The sequence below is a fragment of the Mobula hypostoma genome, chromosome 27, assembly GCF_963921235.1.
Source record: "Mobula hypostoma chromosome 27, sMobHyp1.1, whole genome shotgun sequence".
Lineage (NCBI taxonomy): Eukaryota > Metazoa > Chordata > Chondrichthyes > Myliobatiformes > Myliobatidae > Mobula > Mobula hypostoma.
Window position 1 is genome coordinate 5,733,102 of NC_086123.1, and position 19,140 is coordinate 5,752,241.

At 43.2% G+C, this 19,140-nt stretch overlaps 1 protein-coding gene across 2 annotated transcripts in view; it reads left to right on the forward strand.

Annotated features, from left to right (window-relative positions):
* The window catches only part of LOC134338526 (hepatocyte nuclear factor 1-alpha-like), a 228,235-nt gene that overhangs the window by 23,728 nt on the left and 185,367 nt on the right, over window positions 1-19,140 (forward strand). For both annotated transcript variants that reach the window (XM_063034416.1, XM_063034415.1), the window contains exon 2: window positions 12,654-12,853. In XM_063034416.1, coding sequence (XP_062890486.1) covers window positions 12,654-12,853 — 200 coding nt within the window. The remainder of the gene's footprint in view (window positions 1-12,653; window positions 12,854-19,140) is intronic.

Below are 19,140 nucleotides of genomic sequence, written 5' to 3' on the forward strand. Positions count from 1 at the left end.
TTTCTTCTACCAAAGTGCATGATCATACACTTCCCGACACTGTATTCCACCTGCCACTTCTTTGCCCATTCTCCTAATCTGTCTGTTCTTCTGTAGCCTCTCTACTTCCTCAAAACTACCTGCCCTTGCACTGATCTTTGTATTGTCTGCAAACTTTGCAACAAAACCATCAATTCTATCATCCAAATCATTGACAAATAACGTAAAAAGAATCAGTCCCAACACAGACCCCTGTGGAACACCACTAGTCACTGGCAGCCAAACAGAGAAGGCTCCCTTTATTGCCACTCTTTGCCTCCTGCCAGTCAATCACAGCTTTATTCATGCTAGAATCATCCCTATAATACCATAGGTTTGTAGCTTGTTAAGCAGCCTCATGTGTAGCACTTTGTCAAAGACCTTCTGAAAATCCAAGTACACGACATCAGCCAATTCTCCTTTGTCTATCCTGTTTGTTATTTCTTTGAAGAATTCCAACAGGTTTGTCAAGCAAGATTTTCTCTTGAGAAAGCCATGCTGACTACAGTCTATTTTATCATGTGGCTTCAAGAACCCCAAAACCACATCCTTAACAATTACTAAATGACAATAAAAGAGGACTACGTGTCTTCATAATCGTGTCTTCATAATCATGTCTTCCCAACACTGAAGTCAGACTAACTGGCCTATAGTTTCCTTTCTTCTGCTTCTTTCCCTTCTTGAAGAGTGGAGTGACCATTCCAGAATTTAGTACTTCTTGAAAGATTACTACTAATGCCTCCACAATCTCTTCAGCCACCTGCTTCAGAACTCTGGGTTGTACACCATCTGGTCCAGGTGACTTATCTACCTTCAGACCTTTCAGTTTCCCAAGAATCTTCTCCCTAGTAATGGTAACTTCACACACTTCATGACCCCTGACACCTGGAACTTCCACCATACTGCTAGTGTCTTCCACAGTGAAGACTGATACAAAATATTTATTCAGTTCATCCACCATTTCCTTGTCTCCATTACTACCTCTCCAGCATCATTTTCCAGTGGTCTGATATCCACTCTCACCTCTCTTTTACACTTTATGTATCTGAAGAAACTTTTGGTATCCTCCTTAATATTATTGGCTAGCTTACTTCTGTATTCCATCTTTTCTTTCTTAATGACTTTTTTTGTTGCCTTCTGTTGGTATTTGAAAGCTTCCTAATCCTCTGACTTCCCACTAACTGTTGCTCAATTACTTACCCTCTTTGGCTTTCATGTTGGCTATGACTTCTCTTGTTAGCCGCGGTTATGTCATCTTGCCTTTAGAATACTTCTTCCTCTTTGGGATGTATATATCCTGTGCCTCCTGAATTGCTTCCAGAAATTCCAGCCATTGCTGCTGTGTTGTCATCCCTACCATTGCTCTATTCAAATCAATTTTGTCCAACTCCTCTCTCATACCTCTGTAATTCCCTTTGCTCCACTGTAATACTGATACATCTGACTTTAACTTCTCCTTCTCAAATTTCAGGGTGAATTCATTCAAATTATGGTCACTTGCCCCAAGGGTTTTTTTACCTTAAGCTTTCTCATCAATTCTAATTCATTGCACAACACCCAGAATAGCTGATATACTAATGGACTTAACCACAAGCTGCTCTAAAAAGCCATCTCATCGGCTTTCTAGAAACTCTCTCTCTTGGAATCCAGCACCAACATGATTTTCCCAATCTACTTGCATATTGAACTCCCCCGTGACTATTGTAACATTGCTCTTTCGGCATGCATTTTCTATCTCCCATTGTAATTTGTAGCCCACATCCTTATGCAATTCCCATCAGTGACTTTTTACCCTTTCAGTTCCTTAGCTCTACCCACAATGATTCAACACCTTCTGACCCATGTCACCTCTTTCTCATGATTTGATTTCATTTTTTACCAACAGAGCAACATCGCCCCCTCTGTCCTTGGACATTAATCTCCCAGCTATAATCTTCTTTCAGCCATGATTCAATGATGCCTACAACATCGTGCATGCCAATCTGTAACTGTGCTGCAAATTCATATACCCCATTCTGAAAACTGCACATATTCAAGTATAACACCTTCAGTCCGGTATTCACCCTTTTCGATTTTGTCCACCTTTTACATTGCAACTCATCTGTTGACTGCAATTTTGCCCAGTCATCAGCTTCTCCTTGCTAGGAGTCTCACTACACACTGCCTCTGTTTGTAAACCAACTACCTCATCTTCAGCACCATCAATCTGGTTCCCATCCCCTGCCAAATTAGTTTAAACCCACCTGAACAACTCTAGCCAACCTGCCCACAAGGATATTGGACTCACTTGGGTTCAGGTGCAGCCTGCCCCTTTTGTACAGGTCACACCTTCCCCAGAAGAGATCCTAATGATCCATAAACCTGAACCCCTGCCCCCTGCACCAGTTCCTCAGTCACATATTCACCTACCGAATCTTACCCTCACTGGCACGTGGCACAGGCAGCAATCCTGGAGGTCCTGTTTCTCAGCTTTCTACCCAGCTCCCTAAAATCTCTCTTCAGGACCACCTCACCTTGCGTAAGTACATCATTGGTGCCAATATGCACTAAGACTTGTGGTTGCTGATCCTTGCCCTTGAGAATGCCATGGACCCAATCCAAGGCATCCCTGATCCTGGCAGCAAGGAGGCAACGTAACATCCAGGTGTCTGTATCGCGCCCACAGAACCTCGTCTCTGTTCCTCTGACTGTGGAATCTCCTTTCAACACTGCAGTGCTCTTCACCTCTCTGCTCTTCTAAGCCACAGCACCAGACGCAGTGGCAGAGACCCAGTCACTGTGACTCCCCTCTGGTAGGTTGTCCCCTTCAGCAGTATCTAAAGTTATATATTTATTATTGAGGGGAATGGCCACAGGTTTACTCTGCACTGGCTATGCATTTCCCCTCCTTCTCCTGACAGTCACCCAGTTACCTGTCTCCTGCGATCTAGCAGTGACTACCTCCCTGCAGATCCTGTCTATCACCTCCTCATTCTCCTGTATGAGTTGAATGTCAACTAGCTACAGCTCCAGTTCCTTAATACGTTCTCTCAGGAGTTGCAGCTCGATGTACCTGGTGCAGATGTGTTTTTCCGGGAGACTAGACGTCTCCCAGTCTTCCCATATCCCACACACAGTACAGGACACTGCCGTGGAGCCATTCTCGCTAATCTGCTATGCCTTAGCAGGTGAGGAATGAAGAAATAAGGACAGAGGGAGAGTAACTTACAAGACAGTGTACTTCACCTGAGCCTGATGGGCCCAAGCCATTCTACAGACTGGCACACTCCAAATGAATGGCCACTCCACTCGCACTTGAATTATTCTTATTGGCCCTTTCTAATGAATCCTTCCTGCTGATTGGTCATTCCTCGAATCAGAAAAAAACTGCTGTGAAACTCTGTCTTCAGAATCTCGATGGCTGCTCTGATTAAAAAGTAGCTCTTTTCACTGCACTGAAGTGGATTGTCCAACTGCGGGGAAGTCAACGCTGTGAATACCGTGTCTGGTCAGAAGGTTCCGGTGTAGAAGGGTATCGTTATTCAATGGGGCAGTTTCTTGAGGGAGGTTCAAATTTTGGAATAGCCGGTTTGGATGTGGTCCCTGGTTTCTGCAGGAGTAAGAACCCTTGCATTTGAGAGTGCTTAGGTTACTGACTTGTTCAAAGAGTCTGAGTTGAAATGAGAAGTGGGAAATGTGAATTGGGTATTTTTAATTAAGTAAAATGCTGGCACGAATGAAGCTCATAGAATTATATAGTGTAGAAGTAGGCCCTTCAGCCCATCCAATCGTGCTGACCCATCTACACTGATCCCATTTTATTCTCCCAATGGTCTCATCAATTCCCCCAGATTCAACTGCTCACCTACACATTCCGAACAACCTTGTGTAGTCAGTCAACCTACCAATGCTGGTTGTGGGAGAAAACCAGAGCATCGAGTGAAAACCGCGAGGTTACAGGGAGTGCATGCAAACTCCACATAGTCACATGGGGGGGGGTGTGATTGTCAGGATGGGACAACCTGGAACTTAGAGCTGTGGGATCACAACCGTACTAGCTGTCCTCAGCAAAACTGTTACAAGTTTATTGCAATTTAAGGAAGGAATGCGCTGCCTTTATCTAATGTGGCGTCTGGTGCTGGCCAGACAGCTGGAGTTAGGAATGAGCAACGAAACAGCCATTGATGGTTGCTGTCAGTACTGAATGGAAGGAGGCTGGGTGGCAAGTCTTGCAACAAACACAGTCAGGTTACTTGGCAACCGGCATTTATTTAAAGAGAGTCTTGACAAACTGTCGCAAGTAGAACTCATAAGCTAAGCTACAGCAACATTCCCGGATAAAGTCAGGATTATCTTTCCTGCTAATTGCAGGGGAGGGGTAATCATAGGAGATAAACTCAATACGCTGTATAGTTGTACAGCATAGAAGTAGGCCTTCGGTCCACCACATCTATGCCAACCTTGTAGCCCATTGATGCTAATCCAATTTGCCAATATTAGGTCCCTATCCTTCTATGTCTTGCCTATTTAAATCCCCGACTAAATCCATAAAGTTATTTACAGTGATGCAGTCCCAAGCATTCTTAACACACGAAACCCTCTACTCATTCGATTCAGATTCAGATCCAGATCCAGGCCTTGAACGCTGAACTCACCGATGACAGGACTCTGAAAATTAGACCTCAAGATCCAGTCTTGCTGCTGGCCTTTGAACACAGAGCGGAGGCTTAGACTTAGACTTAGACTCTGGCTTGTCATCCAATCCCCCCACATCCTTGCCCCTAAATTCAAACGTGATCCTTAATTCCCATTCTGTCCCCTAAACTCTCCCTACGAACCCTATAACAGAACAAACAAAAGGAAGTCTGCATACGCTGGAAATCCAATTAAGTAAACAGTCGACGTTTTGGCCCGAGAGCATTCTTCAGGACTCTGACGAAAAATACCCATATTCTTAACAGAAGAAACACCCTGCTTACCTTCTCTCACATTGGGCTTGTGGTGTCACTGTCTACAACTGACATGAAATACCAGCCTTACCAGGAGCACCTGGGGGAGCTCAGTGTAGTCAGGCAGCATCTGTGGAGCCACAAGGATGGTCAACGTTTTGAGTTGAGACTCTGCATCAGGACTGATATTAGAACATTCAAATATTTCACTCTGTGATACTTTTAAATTCATGCAATCATCAAGCAGAAAATAATATTATTTCACTCACTGTACCTGTGCTGGCTCCAATCGCTTCCACTCCCCCGTTCATATTGCGCAGTGCTTCATTATCTTCCCGTCAATGTTGCTATTGAATCTGCTTCGGACCCCTTTTCACTGTACGATCCCTGCGTTTCACTGAATCTGTATGGACCCCTTGTTTGGTGAACAGGTGTATTTGTGCCCTCTTTTATTGAGGTTGTTCCGGTTGTTCCTTGTGTACTTGTACAATGACCCTTTTTAATATAAAGGCAAATTTTCAATGTTGTTTATTCAAATTTTGTGCAGTAGCCAGCTTTGGAGGGGAAGGAGTGAGGTGTGTGTGTGTGTGTGTTGGGGGTGGGGAGAGGTGACAGGCCAGCCATTTAAAACCAAGGTAGACGCTTCTCCTCACAGAAGGTCATGCACCTCTGGAATTCTGGAGCGTTGCAGAGGCTAGCTAGTTAGAGGTGTTTAAAATAGTTAAATACATTTTGAGAGAACGGGTGAATTGAGACAACAGAGGAGTGGAAGCCTGGGGCAGATCATATTGAATGTCAAGGCAATCTTGAAGCTCCTGCTCGTGTTGTTTGGGTGTTCTTTTATGTTTCATAGTTAAATCTGTGTTCTGCTTGACCTGAAACATGATCGTTTGCATTTTATTTCTTCCTTTAATTTTAAATTCATGCTCAGAGACATTGACATGATTAGCTGTTTTCGATTCAGCTCCACAGTCACTAAAGTTCAATTAATCTCTTAGAAAAAGGGAATACACTATGCTAACACAATGCATAAACAATATTACTTCAACAAGAGAGATAGTACAGAAGTCACAACACATCAGGAAATTGCACTTAGCGGCCACTTTATTAGGAGTCACCTGCTTGTTAATGCAAGTATCTAATCGGTCAATCATGTGGCCGCAGCTCAAAGCAGACATGGCCATGAGTTCAGTTGTTACTCAGAGCAAAGATCAGAATGGGAAGAGATGTGCTCTAGATGATTTTGACGGTGGAATGGTTGTTGGCGACAGATGAGGGTTGAGTATCTCAGAAGCTGCTGATCTCCTGAGAGTTTCACACGTGGCAGTCTCTAGAGTTTAAAAAGAATGGTGCAAGAAACAAAAAATAACATCCGGTGAGCGGCAGTTCTGTGGGCAAAAATGCCTTCTTCATGAGAGAACTGAGAGGAGAATGGTCAGACTGGTTCAAGCTGACAGGAAGGCGACTGTAACTCAAATAACCACGGGTGACAACAGTGGTTGCGGAAGAACATCTCTGAATGGACAACATACCGAACCTTGACGTGGAAGACCACGAACATACACTCAGTACAGGAGGTAGCTAATAAAGTGGTTACAACATGTTAAATTTTTTCAACATTTAATATAGATTTTTCTAAATTTATTAATTTAGTTTTCTAAATTTAATATAATTTGCAATTTATTGGAGTCAAGAAACTGTATCTAATTATCATGTGAACTTTTTGAAATAGACCAAAGTCTTTGAAACATTTATACAAGTATTCTGTAAATGTATCAATCAGAGATTGGGTTAGTGTTGCCACTAACATTTAGAAATGAGATGCAATGGCTTGAGCTTTCAGTTCCTTAGAGGAGAGTTCACTAGTGTCCTTGTCGGACATTATCACATGTCGCTGCAGAGACAGTGCAAAGAACATCTTCAGCCTTCACCATTCCTATACGCAGTTACTCATGAGAATTTATAATTTGAGTTATAGAATCATTCATCATAGAAACAGGCCATTCGGCCCACCATGTCCAACCTGACCAGTGGACATCCATCCATTCTAATCCAGCACTTGACTTGTAGCTTAAATGATTTAATTGTTAGTCTAGATATCTTAAATGCTCAGTAACTCTGTTTCTACCACCCACTCAGTCTGTGTACTCCAGGTACTTAATACTGTCTGGGTGAGAAAGGACCACCCACAAGGTCCCTTAACTGGACTCGAGTTTTAAGAAAATGGGATCAACAAGGAAACACACAGTGTTTGTTCAACTTGAGCAACAATTTTAAACAAATCAGTGCATTGCAAATTCCAATCGCTAATGTGGCCACCGTTCTCACAACAATGTACAGCGCACTGCTTAGTTTTACATTAAGCTTTCTTTATTCAATACAAAGAAACTCCTTAAAAGGTAAAGAGTGGGAGAGAGGACAAAAATAAATCAGGAAATGATGCGTAGTGGAGAGCAAAGTGAGCTTTAAATGCGTGCCGATCATGGGAGAAAGGGAAAAAAAGTGGGAAATGAAACATTCCACAGAACCTCCAGAAATGAATGAATGAAAAGATGATATTGGTGCAGTTGGCCTTGATTTCAACACAGCAGTGCTGGCGGTAGGATGGATCCAGTGTGGAACTGGATATGAAGGATTGTAGACAGTCAGGAGAAACTAGGTGGTTGTCATTAGGAAGAATGTTTAGGATAACAGAGGTGAGGAGAATTGTTTAAGAGATAACCGTGACAAGAGACCTGGGAGAGGATGATCAGGGCCTAAGTGCTAAAGTATCTGAGATTAGAACTGAGACACGATATGAGACCGAAACGACAACAGCGTACTAAACTAGATGCTAGACGATGCTCCAAGTAGAGCTGACGATTGAGCACTGAACTGAGGTTCAGTTGCTCTTTAAATATTAAAATCCTGGCACTAAAACATGGCCGCCAATTTGTGGTGTGGCCCTGAATCTTTACAGGGGCCGTGCCAGCTTATCCATATTCTGGAGAGTTAGAGCATCTAAACCTCAGTGGCTAGCGAGGCTGTGTGCGTGTTGTAATAATAACAAGACTTCCACTTCATTCTATGCCTCGTTAATATCACTCGTTCCCTCCCCGAGGTTGTGTGAGGGTGAACTGTTCCCACACTTCATATTGAACTAGATTTTGAAGCCTACAAGAATGTCCGAAGATGGCTAATTCTCTGATTTCACTCTCCTGAGAATGAAGCAACTGACAACTCAGGCTTGGGGTCCCTGAACATCAACTTTGGGCTGAAATATTGAGTAAATCCTGCCCTGCCATGTTGTAAATTAATGCCACATCTGTAATATCGCATTTGGAACCTCAAATCCATGGATCAGAAGTGCAAAGAGCCCCAGGGTGAGTGACTCGTAAGTGCAAACCCTCACTATCTATCCACCTGCCCAATCCTGCAATCTACCCACCTGCCTGTCCCTCACAAACTAACATCAGGCCCACCCCACCCAGTTCCCACTTTGACCTCGTCAGTCACCTGAGAACCCACAAGACTAGAGTGAAAGTAAGTGAACCTCAACCCCCAAGGACCTCCAAAGCAAAGGCGGAGTACCTGGAAATATTTCAAAAAGTTTTATAGCAACACACACAAAATACTGGAGGAACTCAGCAGGTCGGGCAGCATCTATGGAGAGGAAGAAAGAGCTGAAGTTTTGGGCCAAGCCCTTTCATTAGAACTCAGTCTGAAACATTGGCTCTTTACTCTTCTCCATTGATGCTTACTAACTTGTAAAGAACAAAAGAAATAGGAACAGGAGTAGGCCATCTGGCCCATCGAGCCTGCTCCACCATTCAACAAGATCATGGCTGATCTGGCCATGGACTCATCTCCACCTACCTGCCTTTTCCACATAACCCTTAATTCCCCTACTATGTAAAAATCTATCCAACCTTGTCTTAAATATATTTACTGAGGTAGCCTCCACTGCTTCATTGGGCAGAGAATTCCACAGATTCACCACTCACTGGGAAAAGCAGTTCCTCCTCATCTTCATCCTAAATCTACTCCGCTGAATCTTGAGGCTATGTCCCCTAGTTCCAGTCTCATCTACCAGTGGAAACAACTTTCCTGCCTCTACCTCATCTATCCCTTTCATAATTTTATATGTTTCTATAAGCTCTCCTCTCATTCATCTGAACTCTGAATTCCAGCGACAGTCCCAGGCGACTCAATCTCTCCTCATAGTCTAACCCCCCTCATCTCTCGAATCAACCTTGCTGAGTTTCTCCAACATTTTGTCTGCGTTATTCTGGATTTCCAGCATCTGCAGAATCTCTTGTATTAATGTTTTACAGCAAGTATTTTTGTCATGTAATGAAGAAAAGGGTTACAGGTGGCATCATCTGAGGCTGATATAAATTATGAAGAATATGTTTGCTAATTAGTCATGTGCCTACTGGACACAAGGATGAGAGCTGATAATGGTCACTCCTTTTAAGGTTTTAAGAGGACCATGTAACGGTATTCACAGCAGGTTTTAACATATCCGGAACAGTAGAATAAGACGGATAGGACATCGGATGGTGGCGAATATTGGTAGCTCAGGTTGAGGCGTTTGATGTTTCAATGTTTGCTGGGTTTGACAAATGTTTCATCGCCAGTTGAGGTGAAGACTCAGTGCACAGTTATTGGTGTTTTTTTCTGGCAGTGCTTGTGTTTATATAGGCCTTGTTGGCTTCCCTCGGTCCGGATTGACTACCCTTCAGTTGACCTTTGAATTCTATTGGCTTGCATTTCTTTGGCTCTTAGAGATTCATAGATAGGACTTTGTTTGAAATTCAAAACTGTAGCTCCATAGTAGTCTACCTATGGCAGGGGTTCCCAACCTCAGGTCCACGGACGCCTCGGTTAATGGTAGGGGTCCATAGAATAAAAAAGTTGGGAACCCGGGATCTAGGAGACATTTCTAGTAGAAAATGGAGGCACAAGGGGCGGTAGAGGCTGGAATCTGGAGCTAAAAATAAACTGACAAAAAAAAACACCTGAGGAACTCAGTATTTGACGAAGCATCTATGGAGGGAAGTGGATAGTCAACATCCCAGGTCAAGATCCTTCACCTGATTCGAAGGATTTTGTTGTTGTTCAGTCATTAAGTCGAGTCTGACTCTTCGTGAACTCATGGATCGTAAGGTCCATAGGGTTTTCATGGCAAGATACGGAAGTAGATTGCCAAGCCTTTCTTCCGTGCAGACACTGCTGCTCCCCAGGTTGGGACCCGGCTGGGCTTGAACTCAGAACTATCTGCCTCGAATTCCAGTGTTGATACCACTACACCACCAGCCGGACCAGATAGAGGGATAGAGGGGCATAAAGGTAATAGGCAGCATAAAGGGAAAGGGAAGAAGTGGAGCAAGAGCTGGCAAGTGATAGATGGCTCCAGATCAGGAGAGGAAAGGGTAGAAAGCAGAAGCTGGGAGATGGTAGGTGGAGACAACAAAGAGCTGCTGGTGTTGGAATCTGATAGGAAAGGAAATGGGACAGGGGGAGTGGTGAGCTGGGCTGCTGTGGGTCTCGGGAGTATGTGGGTGATGGGAGATGGAGTGGCTGGAGGAGGGGGACTGGTGTGAGTGGAGGGGGGGGACTGGTGTGGGTGGAGGAGGAACAGGGTTGATCAGGAGGAGAGAGGAAAGGGACAGAATGGGGACAGGTCGGAGGAAATCAGGGCTCATACTCTCGGGTTCCCTATGCTCCTCCATGCCAGAGTGAGGCACAACACAAACAGAAAGGATTGCTGTGATTCGTCAATTAATCCAGGATGATTGTACCACCTCAGTCCTCGTGGTGAACTCACACTTACTGGAGTACCCTTTGTGACTCAGCCTGTTTTCAGACGGGTGAACTTTGGGTGCTGCCAAATACTAATCTTCCAAATACTAATTAAAAGTAAAACAGGTGATGCCAATGATTGTAGAAGATGAGCCTTTTTTGATCTCCTTTGCTCTTGAACACAGTAGCTCTGATTTAATACATTTGTCTAGATGGATACTATTTAGAACCACTCATCTGAATCATTGCAACCCTTCTGACTAAGGCTCTCCCACAGTAATGCTTGGGAGGGAGCTCCAAGGTTATGACACAGCTCAGATAAAGAAGCAGCAAGATATTTCCAAGTCAGGATGGTGTGTGACTTGGCCCGAATTCAGTGCTAAATCATTGCTGGGTGGCCATTCTGGGTTTATCAGCTTTATCACCACAGAGAAGATAAAACTGAATAGCTTGCTGGGCCATTTCACAAGACAGTTCGGAGCCAATGCATTGTTTCTGCAAAACATTTATGCACAATAATAAATGGAAAATAAATATTTAATGTCATCTTCAGCTGCCAAGGAAACAAACACTTCTTCAGTCTGATGATGAATGCTAACTGAACTCAGGTTTCCCCTCCCTGAAATCATAACTCCAGGGTGGAATTAATCGCCCACACTTGAAAACTAATCCCCACAAAGAATAACTGTGGTGGAAATCATAGCGGCATAAAATAATCTTCTTCAGTTTTTTAAAATAATTTTATCAATAGAAGTATTGAGAGGAAATGATGTTTGGGGTGGGATGTGTCATGGATGGGAACCTACAGGAAACACTCTCGCTGTAACTTCTGTGCGTCCAGGGCAAGGCTTCCAGGCTCTGCAAACAAACCTTGAAAGTTACAGTTTTGTTGCAGGTCCTTTGTCAGGACTGATGGTCTTTAATTAAAATATTCACCTCATCTCAGATGCTGTATTTTTCAAAATAACTTCTTCCCTTCCGCTATCAGATTTATGAGCAGACAATGAACCCCACCTCACTATTTTTGCACTGCTTATTTAATATAATCTTTTTTAGTATATTGTGTTTCTGATTGTAATTTATAGCTTTTTCCTTTCAATCTTTTTTTGTTGATTCAAAAGAATAAGGATAAATACAAACCAGAAGAGAGGTTATCTCAAATACATATATCAATAATAGTACAAACAAAGAAAAGAATTATACACTGTCAAAATCATATATAGTATTAAGCTAATATAAAGAGACAAGAGAACCACTTCTGCTCTTAACAGTTCATGGAAAAAAAAGACTCAAGTTTCCTGTTATTGAGAGCCCCCCCCCCCACTAAACAAACCTAAAACAAAAAAAAAGGGGACTGGGCAGTCCATTTTGAGGATACAGTTTAAAAAAAAGGGAAAATCCTTCTGATCCAATCTAAAACTTTGCAGAGAGAAAAAAAATAACTGGAAAAGTAAAAAGAATTAGATCATATGAAAATATTGAATAAAAGGTCGCCAAGTTTGCTCAAATTTAAAAGATGTATCAAATGTCCGACTCTTTATTTTCTCTAAACTTAAACAAGACATAATGGAGGAGAGCCAAAAAAAACAGTAGGTGGATATAGTTTTTAATATAATGCACTGTACTGCTGCCACAAAACAACAAATTTTATGGCGTATGTCGGTGATATTAAACCTGATTCTGATTCTGATTTTGATTCTGCAAGCTTATGGCATGCCAGAACCGAGAGCGGGTGGTAAACAGGCAAAAAGCCTCTTTACATCGACTGACCAGCTCCTCAGAGGTCATGTGCCGGATGTGGAAGGTCTTGGTGGATATACTGCAGGTCAGGAGGGAGGTGAAGGGAGGAGACAAAATGCAACCAAAAGCAATAAGTATTGCTATCTGAATTGTAACCGGTCTGGTTCCCTGCCTTGTCTACAGAGAGGACCCGTGGAGGGCAGCAAAGATGATAAAGTGCTACATGCAACAGCACAACATCCCCCAACGTGAAGTGGTGGACACAACTGGCCTGAACCAGTCTCACTTGTCGCAACACCTGAACAAGGGAACACCCATGAAAAATCAGAAACGGGCCACGCTCTACACCTGGTATGTTCGGAAGCAGAGAGAAATCATGCAGCGTAAGTACCATTTCCTATGAATCTCAGTACTGTTCTCTAGGCATCAAATTGAAACCCAACTCAGTCACAGCCAACCTGAGCCTGTCTTGAGCGCTCAAAATGTGTTTGGTATCCAACCCGAGTCTGCTCTGCCATTTCATCGTGTCTCGTCCATTTTTCCTCTCAACCCCAATTTCCTGCCTTCTCTCTGTATCCCTTCATGCCCTGACCAGTCAGGAATCTATCACCATCTGCCTTAAATATACATAAAGACGAGGCCTCCATCGCTGCCTGTGCCAATGACTTCCACAGATTCACCACTCTCTGGCCCAAGAATTTTCTCCACATCTCTGTTCTAAAAGGATGCCCCTCTATTTTGAGGCTGTGCCCTCTGGTCTTAGACACAACATAGGAAACAACCTTTGCACATCCACTTTATCAAGGCCTTTCACCATTCAATAGGTTTCAATTAGGCCACCCCTCATTCCTCTGAATTCTAGTGAATACAGGCCCAGAGCCATCAAACACTCTTTATATGACAAGCCATTCAATCCTGGAATCATTTTTGTGAACCTCCTTTGAACCCTCTCCAGTTTCAGCACATCCTTTCTAAAATAAGGGGCCCAAAACTGCTCACAATACTCCAAGTGAGGCCTCACCAGTGCTTTATAAAATCTCAACATTACATCCTTGCTTTTATATTCTAGTCCTCTTGAAATGAATGCTAACATTGCATTTGCCTTCCTTATCACAGACTCAACCTGCAAGTTAACTTTAAGGAAATCCTGTTCAAGGACTCCCAAATCCCTGTGTACTTATGAATTTTGTATTTTCTCTCCATTTAGAAAAGTCAACCCATTCATTTCTTCTACTTAACGTGCATGACCATACACTTCTTCACACTGTATTCTATCTGCCACGTCTTTGGCCATTCTCCTAGTCTATCGAAGTCCTTCTGTAGCCTCTCTACTTCCTCAAAACCACCTGCCCTTTCATTTATCTTCGTATCGTCTGTAAAATTTGCAACAAAGTAATCAATTCCATCATAAAAATCATTATCATATAATGTAAAAAGAATCGGTCCCAACACAGACCCCTGAGGAACACCAGTAGTCACCAGCAGCCAATGAGAAAAGGCTCTCTGTATTCCCACCCTGCTTCCTGCCAATCAGCCACTACTTTATCCATGCTATAATCTTCCTTATAATACCATAGGTTTGTAGCTTGTTAAGCAGCCTCATGTGTAGCACTTTGTCAAAGGCTTTCTGAAAATCCAAGTATACGACATCAACCAGTTCTCCTTTGTTTATCCTGTTTGCTATTTCTTTGAAGAATTCCAACAGGTTTGTCAGGCACGATTTTCCCTTGAGAAAGCCATGCTGACTGCCCCCTATTTTATCATGTGCCTTCAAGAACCCCAAAACCACATCCTTAACGATTGACTCCAACATCTTCCCAACACTGAGGTCAGACTACCCGGCTTACAGTTTCCTTTCTTCTGCCTCTCTCCGTTCTTGGACAGTGGACTGACATTTGCAATTTTCTAGTCTTCTGGAACCACTCCAGAATCTAGTGATTCTTGAAAGATTATTACTAATGCCTCCACAATCTCTTCAGACACCTGTTTCAGAACCCTGGGTGTACACCATCTGGTTCAGATGACATATCGACCTACAGATCTTTCAGTTTCCCCAAGAGCCTTCTCTCTAGTAATGGTAACTTCATACAGTTCATGACTCCTGACACCTGGAACTTTTACCATACTGCTAGTGTCTTCCACAGTGAAGACTGATACAAAATACTCATTCAGTTTGTCTGCCATTTCCTTGTACCCTATTACTACCCCTCCAGCATTATTTTCCAGTGGTCTGATATCCACTCTCGTCTCTCTTTTACACTTTATGTATCTGAATAAACTTTTGCTATCCTCTTTAATATTATTGGCTAGCTTACTTTCATATTCCATCCTAACCTTCTTAAAGACTTCTTTGCTTGCCTTCTATTTAAAAGCTTCCTAATCCCCTAACTTCCCACTAATTTCTGCTCTATTATATGCCTTCTCTGTCATTTTATTATGTTGGTTTTGACTTCTCTTGTTAGCCATGGTTGTGTTATTTTGCTTTGACTTCTCTTGTTAGCCATGGTTGTGTTATCTTGCCTTTGGAATACTTCGTCTTTGGGATAGTCTATTACATTAAAAATTTGTACTTCCCAGCCCTGATGAAGAGTCTCGGTCCAAAACGTCAACTGTTTTCATTCCTATAGATGCTGCCTGACCTGCTGTGTTTCCTCAGCATCTTGTGTGTGTTATTCCTCATATGTGCTCTATTTCTCATCATTTACCTCGATTATTCCTTCTAGAAGTGGTGATTAGTTTTGTGACCTCTCAATCTGGATATAGCGATACAATAGTCTGAATCTAACGTATCACAATCAGTACCGTGCATGTTGCAGACATCCCACCCTGCAAAAACTCATTTCAGGGAGGTAGCACCATCAGTTTGCGGGAGACTCCCGGAACTTCCGGAAGTGGTGGGGTGTCTGCAATAGAGTAGCTCCTTAGCAGCCGGCCAGCTAGTTTAAATAATGTTAGCTATGTTAATGTACAAATGACACCTGTTAAACTCACCTCAACATCGTCTTTTACAGTCTTAACCCACCATGGGCAATAGAAAAGTCACTGTTGCAAACAGTGCAGCGAGCAACACTGTCATTATTTTTGACCCCTATTAGGCAGGGGTACACTTTAGGGTAGTCTGGGGTGAGGTACGTTTTATATTTTCTTTTTTTGGAACACTCTGCCATGGCGTGCGCTCGCTCGCTCTCTCTCTCGTAGTCACTCTCGTGCTCTCTCGCTCTCAAAAAAAATTGATTTGCGGGATATTGTATATAATATGCGGACATCAGGGAGCCACTATTAATATGTGGGATACTCCCGGTACTTCCGGGAGAGGTGGGATGTCTGATGTTGGTTATGATTCCCAACAACAATGAAGCATAAGCCAATGCTTCCCTGGTTTCTCTCTTTCTTGTTAGTCTTGATTATATTGAGAGGACTCTATTAATAGAAAATTATGCCTGCCAGGAAATAGTTATAGCTACAGCAAAATCCAAGTGATGCACCTGGGGTGCCTAAAGCAATGCCTATAGCAAAACTCAAAGTTTGAGAGCAGCTCACATAAGCACAAGTTAGGGAACATGGAACATATCAAAAATATTTAGAGTTCAACTTTTGAACAATTTACTACTTGAGCAAAACTGAACTTGCAGTTAGATCAATTGAAGACAACTGTGATGAATCTAAACGCAACAACGTTGATGTTGCAACTGTACAAGATGTTGGTGAGACCGCGTCTGGAGTTGTGTGGTTCTAGTTGCCAAACTGTAGGGAAGGATGTGATGCAGCTAGAGAGGGTGTAGATAAAATACACTACAATCTTGCAGAACTTGAGTTATAAGGGGATTGTTTTCCCTGGAGAGAAGGAGGCTGAGGAGGTGACCTTTATAAAGGTTCATAAAATCAGAAGAGGCAAGGATTAAGATGGATGGTCAGTCTTTTTCCTACAGTAGTGAGATCTAAAGCTAGGGATGTAGGTTTAAACTGAGAGGGGAAACATTTAAAAGGGGCCTTAGAAACTGGTTTTTCACATTGAGAGTGTTGGGTATATGGAATGTGTTGCCAGTGGAAGTGGTAGAGGCAGCTACAATTAAAATATTTAAAGGACATTTGGCAAGATGCATGGATTGGGAAGATTTGGAAAATATGAGCTAAACGCAGGCAAATGGGATTTGATCAGATAGGCACCTTGGTTGGCAAGGACATGTTGGTTTAAAGGACCATGATGTATGACTATGACCCTATGAAATGCCATGTAAGTTGTGCTAACAGTGGAGAAAATATTAGTGCCTCGTTTTCTTTATTGTGGGCCTGATACATGTTCGTAGACCGTAGCTGTGGAACACTTAATGAATTGTAGTGGGAGACATGTAAGTGCAAAGGAAAGGATCTAGAAATTTGCTCATGTAGCTCTAGATATACAGTCAGATATAAGATAAAGGGCATAATGCCATAATGCTGTTAAAATGATCTAAACCCAGAGTAACACACATAAAAATTGCCGTGAACACAGCAGGCCAGGCAGCATCTATAGGAAGAGGTACAGTCGACGTTTCGGGCCGAGACCCTTCAGCAATTTTTATGTGTGTTGCTTGAAATTCCAGCATCTGCAGATTTCCTCGTGTTTGCATTTTTAAACCCAGAGTAAGGCCATTTTCAGCGCATTTCTGAGTGTTTTGCTGCCTGTTGAGAAGCATGCCTCATTATTCTCTGGTGGGATTTTTGTTCATCCTGACTTGAAATTAATTAGCAAAAAGGTAATCAGCCTCACTGGCTTGAATTCTTGTTTACCCACAGAACAAGCAACTATAATTAACCTTATTTCCCCAGACACTATGCATTTTAAAAGTCCTCTCTGAGATTTGTAACTGCAAATCTTTCATTCCTGCCCCATCTCAATCCTCAAGGAGGTCAGGAACATGGTCTCTCTCAGCCGTTTTTGACCGCAGGCTGCTGCTGATCTCTCCTGCATCTCACAGGTTGACGCACAATGCCTCGCCCATGCGCCATACTCAAGGAAAGGCACCCCTGCCTGCTTTCCCTTTGGCCCACAGGAAAGGCCAGAGCAGGGACAAGATTCGTTGCAGTTTACTCCAAAATGCAGACGTTCTTAGTTTGTGCTTATGCTTTTCCAGTGGTCTCCCTGGCAACTTGCTACCATGACCACTGTAAAATGTTCACGAGTACATTGGGAGTATCCAATATGTTTACAAGTTGGTGAGCAAACTATTCACATACTCTGCTGGCTGACTGAATGCCTGTGACGCTGCTGTTTTGCTGAGAAGGAGGCACACCATACGTCTCTCCTATCCAGTCAGGATTACAGGTTGAACACACATGAAATCGCAGAAAGAACAACGCATCCTAGTTTAGCGATATTTTACCTGATCCCCTTTGTAGCCCTGGAGAGTGTGGTTGGTCCCTTACACACAAAAGAACATGCCTTCTACAGTCACTTTCCTTCGTGAGTCTTATGAGATTTCTCCGGCCCCTTTGAACACTCTGTCCTGTCCCTCCTCCCAACATTACTTCTAGATCCATTCATTCAGTAGGTGGACGAGCGTTGCTTTGTGGTAACGTGGGCTTTCTCGAGTTGGCTGCAGGGATTGCACATGCTGGGCTGAATGGTGGCAGCTGAGAGAACTTGCAACATGTCAGTTGGTAATGGTGAGCAGAAACAGTGTCACAGGGACAATACTGCGAACCAAACAGCTGAGTTCTCACCCTTCTCGTGACAGCGTTGTGGAGACCTACCCGGCAGCTTTAACACCAAATGTGACACAGGGGTAATTTAAAGATGAGATTTATTTGTCACTTGTACGTCAAAACATACAGTGAAATATGTGGTTTTCATCAAATCAAATCAATGAAGATTGTGCCAGGTAGCCCGCAAGAGTTGCCATGCATAACGTGCCCACAACTCACTAAACCTAACCCACACTCGAATGTGGCAGGAAACTAGAGCACCCAGAGGAAACCCACAGGGTCAAAAGGAGAATGTACAAACCTGTGACAGACTGAAGTGGGAATCGAGCCCTGATCTTTCAGCTGACTGCTGTAAGGTGTTGCACTAACCACTGCACTAAAGTTTCCAGGCCAGAATTTGTCTGAAACCCTGTACTACTCTCATAGGTTGGTTATGTAAATGTCAGCGGTAGGAATTAGAAGTGGGCGGGCACTATTAGTGAGTGTGGGGATGGAGAGATCGAGGAGCTCGATGGCACAAGGTTGGGAGGTGGGGAGAGAAGGAATATGAGAGAGTAATCAATGAGGGGCTGGTGATGGGAAGGGGAATTGTAGTACAGTATTTGATGATGAGGAGTTAGATTTGGGAATGGCTGTGCATTGTGGGGTGGGGTGGAAGTGCGGTAATAGGGTTAGTGCAGTGAGGGGGTGCCCAAAGAATCAGGTAGAATTCTACTTCACTGGTTCACTCTGCAAAGTAAAGACCTTGCTGCCCCAGAAGTGCTGTGAAATGGGACAACACTGGCCAGGTTCACCAGCATTTCTGCAGAAAGACCATGGCATAACTTCGTCCTGTGTACACTAGTCTGGATATTGTATCAGGATGGTTGGCATCCCTCGTGACAGGAAGTGCTGGGTTGAATTTTGTGACTGGCAGAATTTAGGAACACTAGAGGAGGCTATTGGAAGCCTGACCCCTGCTCAGTCTTCTGAACTTGTTTCCTGC